This window comes from Populus nigra, chromosome 6 (assembly GCF_951802175.1).
Source record: "Populus nigra chromosome 6, ddPopNigr1.1, whole genome shotgun sequence".
Taxonomy (NCBI): domain Eukaryota; kingdom Viridiplantae; phylum Streptophyta; class Magnoliopsida; order Malpighiales; family Salicaceae; genus Populus; species Populus nigra.
Window position 1 is genome coordinate 20,813,857 of NC_084857.1, and position 6,299 is coordinate 20,820,155.

At 36.3% G+C, this 6,299-nt stretch overlaps 1 protein-coding gene across 1 annotated transcript; it reads left to right on the forward strand.

Moving 5' to 3' along the window:
- Positions 1-5,648: 5,648 nt before the first annotated feature.
- LOC133695826 (uncharacterized) lies at positions 5,649-6,099 on the forward strand. Its single transcript, XM_062117778.1, has one exon. It carries the CDS (start codon positions 5,732-5,734, stop codon positions 5,963-5,965), a length of 234 nt encoding a protein of 77 aa, XP_061973762.1. The 5' UTR covers positions 5,649-5,731; the 3' UTR covers positions 5,966-6,099.
- Positions 6,100-6,299: the final 200 nt, after the last annotated feature.

The window sequence follows — 6,299 nt, forward strand, 5'->3', positions numbered from 1 at the left end:
TGTCGACCAGGGTAAAAAATGAGTTTCGGGCCGTTTCGGGTCAAAACCGTCATTTTTTACCAAAACCGAGTCCACCGAGTCAATACGGGTCAAACCATGTCGACCAGAGTAAAAAATGAGTTTCGAGCTGTTTCGGGTTAAAAACCATCATTTTCGACCAAAACCCGGTTCACTGGGTTGATACCCATCAAAAGTTTTTTTTCCCGGTGTTTAAAATAATTTTCGGTCATTAAAATGGATTTTTAGTGGTTGAATCAGGTTTTTTCTAATACTAAATAGAGTTTTTTTAATTTTACCTATATAAATATATAGTATTATACATAATAATAATAAAATAATAATAAAAATAATAATAATAATAATAAAATAAATTGTCAAACGGCGCAACGCGTTGCGCCGAAAGCAAACGGCGATTAAACAAATGACAAAAGCAAACGGTGATTTAAAAAATAATATTTGAAGATTTGCATGTCTCCTGTCATTGGCTATAAATAGGAAAAAAAAAAGAAAAGAAAAAAAATTACTGTTATATTTTTTTTAGTTTTTCTTCGCGAGAGTAGGATATTGTTTTTAAAAAATAACAATTTAAAAAATACCAAATATATCCCGACACATCTCAGCCGTTGAAATATTCCAAGATTTGATCTCACTACGCCACGTCACACGGTGTACCCAGCTTTCGGTACACCGTGACACACCGGATTACACCTCTGATCATCCGGACCGTCCGATCAACCTGCAGATCCAGCCAATCACAGCCGTAGGATCAGTCCAACTGCGATCCAACGGTTCACAGCCTTCAGCTGCACCGTTGCACCATGAGCGCGTTCACACCGTAGCACTTCTCAAACTCCCTCTCTCCTCTTGCCGGCGACGCTCTCTCTCTCATCCGATCTCCGTTTTCCGGCCGTCTCCAGCCTCCGCACCACCACAGAAAGGTTTCTCCCCCGCTGTAAAGAAAAACCCCGGTGGTCTTCAGCATTTTCTCCGCCTCATCTGGCCGGAAAAAGGCCGCGATTTTCGTCGGCCACCGAAGCTTCAAGTCGTCGATTCTCCTTCGTCAGCCATCAACGGCCATTGAGACCACCACCATCAGAATCCTCGACATCAGATCTACCAGGATCGACCATCGTTTGGTCATAAATCTCGCCGGACAATTTCGCCGCCGCCAACAGTAGCCGCGTGTGAGTCACACGCGCCGCCAGTGGCATTTTCGTAATTTTCGGAGAATTTCGAGGGTATTTCAGTCTTTTACCTATACAGTGGTACTCAGGTAAATTTTTTAAGATTTCTAACATTTTTTATTTTGTATATAAATTTTCTTGCATGTAAAAAACAATAAAACAAAAAATATAAAAAAACAACTTGGTTCCCACACCCATTTTATAATATTATTGTTCGTGGATCCAAAGCCCAATTCTCGAATATGGTTATATCCATTTCTCAATAATATCAAAATAAAATTTTTTTTTATAAACGAATATTATTTGTCGACACGTCTTTTTTTTCTAAAAAAGAAAAAGACCGATGTCAAAAATGTAAATATCAAATATGGATTATTTCCATTATTTCTTTTGGTAATCCAGACGTAATTCTCCTTTTTAGGGTTGAAACGTCATATTTTAGACAAGTCTCCTAATTTTTAGGGACTGATGTCATTTTTAACGCGTCTCCTATTTTTAGGGACCGACGTTAATCATTTTAAAAAAGGCAAATTACCAATAAACCCAAAATATAATGGATTATATCCATTATTTCTTTTGGTAACCCAGACGTAACTCTCCTTTTTAGGGACAAACGTCAGTATTTTAGACAAGTCTCCTAATTTTTAGGGACTGATGTCATTTTAACGTGTCTCCTATTTTTAGGGACCGACGTTAATCATTTTAAAATAATTACCAATAAGCCCAAAATATAATAGCATTTGAATCAAATAAAAAAAACACACATGTAAGGGTAACCTTTCTTTTGAAAGGATGTTTTAAGGGTGGTGTCTACCTTCCCTTAATCATAACTAACCCCGTACCCGAATCTCTGGGACCAGTGTCTAATTTGGGATTTCTAGTTCCCTCAAATTACTAGATGGCGACTCCAATAAAATCTTTGTTTCCCCCAATCGAGAAAAAAACCCCTTTTTGTAAAATAAACAAAAAAAGCGGGAGCCGTCGCCCGACGTCGTGTATCGACAACTATTATGGTAAATTAGAAGAGGTTGTTGAATTGCAATATCATAGCGAGTGTAATAGAGTGTTTTTATTCAAATGTTATTGGTATGACACCACTGACAGAGGAACTAGAGTAGATCCCCACTATGCTCTGGTCAAAATTAACTCCAAAACTAGACCCCACAACGGAAACGATGTCTTTGTTTTCGCCAAGCAATGCCAGTAAGTTTATTACACATACACCCCTTCCATTAGAAAGGATCAATCAAGAGTTAATTGGTAGAAAGGCTGGGGGAGTGAGACAGGTTTGGGTTGGTGCTGGTCCAAAGGAAAGAACAAAAGGCAGCAGGTTTAGGGAAGAAGGTAATCTTTGCTGGCTGCTAGGTTTCAGTATAATGGGGCTAGGCCTTTTTTTTTTGGACAGTGAGGAAGAAGGAGATAAGTGAAGGGAAGATTGAAGATGATAAGTGTTTGGAAGATGGAATGGGTGGAGGTTATAATTTTTTTTTTCTTTTTTTTTCTAGAGATAGAAGGTTTGTTTCTAGTGATTTTTTGTTAGCCTCTTTAACTAATTCACTCATTTGTTTTTGCTAATGCTCTCTACCCCAAAACTCCTTTTTTTTGTGTAATGCAACCACCTATTTATAGGCAAAACAAGTTTGTTTTTTTCAATTGCTTGGTCTCCCAGCAAACTTAGTGACCAAGTTAACCTAAAAATAATTTAATCCCTCAACTTCTTTCTTTTCACATTTGGTCCCTTTGTTCAATTAAATTTTTCTTTTTTTTGTATTTTGATTTTTTTGAAAAAGAGCAATATCAATGTTGACTTAATAAGCACATTAACAACTGAATGTGTTGAAGATAGATTTTTGTATTTTAAATTCTTTCGAAAAGATATTGAAAATGATGCAAATACATTAAAAACATATTTTTTTTGGGTTTTTTTAAAATCTTTTAAAATGGAGTAAAAATATTATGTAGCAACAGATGCTTATTCTTTACAATACTTATGGAATCTAAATCTAGTGATTTTCTTAATCCAAAACCAAAATCATTGCCAAAAGTTCGGTCAACCAGAGATCCCAATTTGGCGATTCGCTTTATCTAGAACTAAAATATGAAAAGTAGCTCGGTAACTTGAAATCCCAATCTTACGATTCACTTTAACCAGAACCTTGGTCTTTGTCGTTAAATTGGTCAACCTGAAATCCCAATACGACGATTATCTTTAATAAGAACCAAAATGTCACCTTTAGCTTAGTTAATCTGAAATCTCAATCTAGAGACCCCTTTTAATCAAAACCTTGGTCTTTATCCTTAGCCCGGTCAACCCGAGATCCCAATCTAGTGATTTCCTTTAACTAAAACCAAAATGTCACCTTCAACTTGGTTAACCTGAAATCTCAATCTACAGATCCCCTTTAATCAGAACCTTGATCTTTATCTTTAGGTCAATCCACTTGAGATCCTAATCTAGCTATTCCTTTTAATTAGAACCAAAATGTCACCTTCAGCTTGGTTAACCTTAAATCTCAATCTAGAGACCCCCTTTAACTAGAACCTTGGTCTTTGTCTTCAGCTCAGTCAACCTGAAATCCCAATCTGATGATTCTTTTTAACTAGAACCGAAATGTTGCCTTAAGCTTGGTTAACCTCAAATCTCAATATAGAGACCCCCTTTAACTAAAACCTTGGTCTTTGTCTTTAACTCGATCAACCTGAGATCCCAATCCGACAATCCTATTTAACTAGAACCAAAATGTTTTTTTCAGTTTGGTTAACTTGAAATCTCAATCTAGTGACTCCCTTTAATCAAGCGATTCCCTTTAACCAAAACCAAAATGTTGCCTTCAACTCGGTTAATCTAAAATCTCAATTTAGAGTGCCCTCTTTAACTACAACCATAGTCTTTTTCTTTAGCTCGGTCAACTTGAGATCCCAATCCTATGATCCTATTTAACAAGAACCAAAATATTGCCTTCAACTCGGTTAATCTAAAATCTCAATTTAGAGACCCCTCTTTAACTAGAACCTTAGTCTTTTTATTTAGCTCAGTCAACTTGAGATTCCAATCCTACGAATCTTGAAACATCATCCCCTTCTTAGTCCTACTTTGATTTGCCAAAAAAATGGAAAAGAATGAATGATATGGTGGAGAACTAGACCGGTCTTTACCATTGGCTAGAACCAACCATTGGCTGCTTAGAAATCAACCTTCAACACCTAAAAACAAACCACCACATAACAACCCTGCAATTATCAACAACAACATCTAGTTCTAGCTACCTAGTCTATGTCAAAGAATAGAATCTGAGGCAACTTTTTGACCAAAATTCCATTCCCTATTATTCCTTCGTGCCACTAAGTACTGAATCGTTATTCAAATGTACTGAAGGCCATTTGTTTGCCATTTGTGCTAATTAAGAACATAATTCTATTCTTTTGTGAGTTAATATTCTGTAAAATAAGCTTGGAATAGCTTGCGGGGGCTTGGCTCAGAGATCATTGAGTTTTTACTACAAATTGCCTTTTAATTTTTTTCCTCTGGTAATTGGATTCGGTAAGTTTCCCTTTTGTTTACATATGAAGAACAAACATTGCTTGAGGTTATCCAATGCCGAGATCAAGGTCAGATAATACTAGCGAACCCCTAATATAACTGTGAAAAAGGGCTCTGGGATTAAGAAGCAAAAAAAAATGTTAAGTGCAGGTTATCCAATGCCGAGACCAAGGTCAGATAATATCCTGATTGTGCTTATTGCCATTAATTAGAAACTGCAATATCGTCACATAATTAAACTGAGATTATTCTGATTAGAGAACAGAAGGAATCTTCTTTCATAATTGGCTTTTGCGAAGGTTTAGTGTTTTTGCTGCTACTGCTTTTGGACCTGACTTGATTCCTGACCGGTAGAAACAACATTAGTCCAAAAGCAAGGAAGCTTTTGTTTTCATTAATCACATGATCAGATATTATCATTTATGCCCAACACAAATTCATAAAAGTGGCTCTAATGATTGGCTGACAACAGTTGTTAATGAGCAGTGTTTGCATCCCTTATTTTTCAGTTTACTAAGTATTTAGAACACTCAATTCCAATCCAAAATCGATAATAATAAACTCTTGATGATGGTTTTGTCATTCGATGGTGATCAGATGATAAAAAAACCAGTAAAATTTTCTTATATAAAAAGTTTATTAAGTATTGAAAACATCCAAATCTAATAGTTTTTACTTTTTTTTTGTTTAAATATGATATTAATAAACTTTTGATGATAATCTATTTTTCATTTTGTGATGCTTTTATCGTCAGTAGTGATAAGTCGAAGAAAAGCTATTGATTTTTCTCTCTGCAATGGTTACTTTTATCGTACACAAATGTTGGGTGCTTTTATTTACAAAAAGGAGTACTGTCTAACATTATTCATTTCACAGCTGTTGTCAACCAAACCTTTCCTTTCTATATAAAGCTTGGCTTGGCCTCCTACATATTAGCCAAAGCAAGAAAACAAACAAAACCTATAAACAGCTACTTGTCTTTGTGTGTTGATTAATTGTAGTTAACATGGCACGTCAGGCAGCTGATCGTCTTGTTAAGATTGGGCAGGAGGGTTTTGCAGCCATTGATGAGCACTTCGGCCGGGCCAAGAGGCGGCCACCAGTTATGAAGGTTCCCTATGCTCATCCCACATATTACTATGTTCCTGCAACAGAAGTTATCGACAGCAACGAGGCAGCTCAACGCTACAAGGGGAGGGTTTATCTCGATTATCCTAAGGGGAAACCAGTTCCATTTTAAAGACCTAGTGATTAATCACTTAGCTTTCTTGTATGCATAACCTCCTCCAGTTGTGTTACCTTTAGTCCTGTACGATATTCTCCCTCTGCTAAACGTAGACGAGGAGAGGTTGCTAGAACTCGAGTCAGGAGCTTCTTCTTCATCAAATAAACTTTCTGTGATTTATATATCATTTTCTATTTGTATGTATTGTCATAATTATCTTTCTTACTTCCTCATTATCACCTCTTACTTAGCATGGAATTGAAAGATACAATATGCTCTTGAAATGCTTTGAAGCTCTTCAAGGTGTGATTTCACCGACTAAGTTTGGAACTGTACAGAGCTCAATGAT

What these genes read in the sequence shown, in the direction of transcription:
- LOC133695826 (XM_062117778.1), top strand. Translation starts at nt 5,732, where the DNA reads ATGGCACGTCAGGCAGCTGATCGTCTTGTTAAGATTGGGCAGGAGGGT.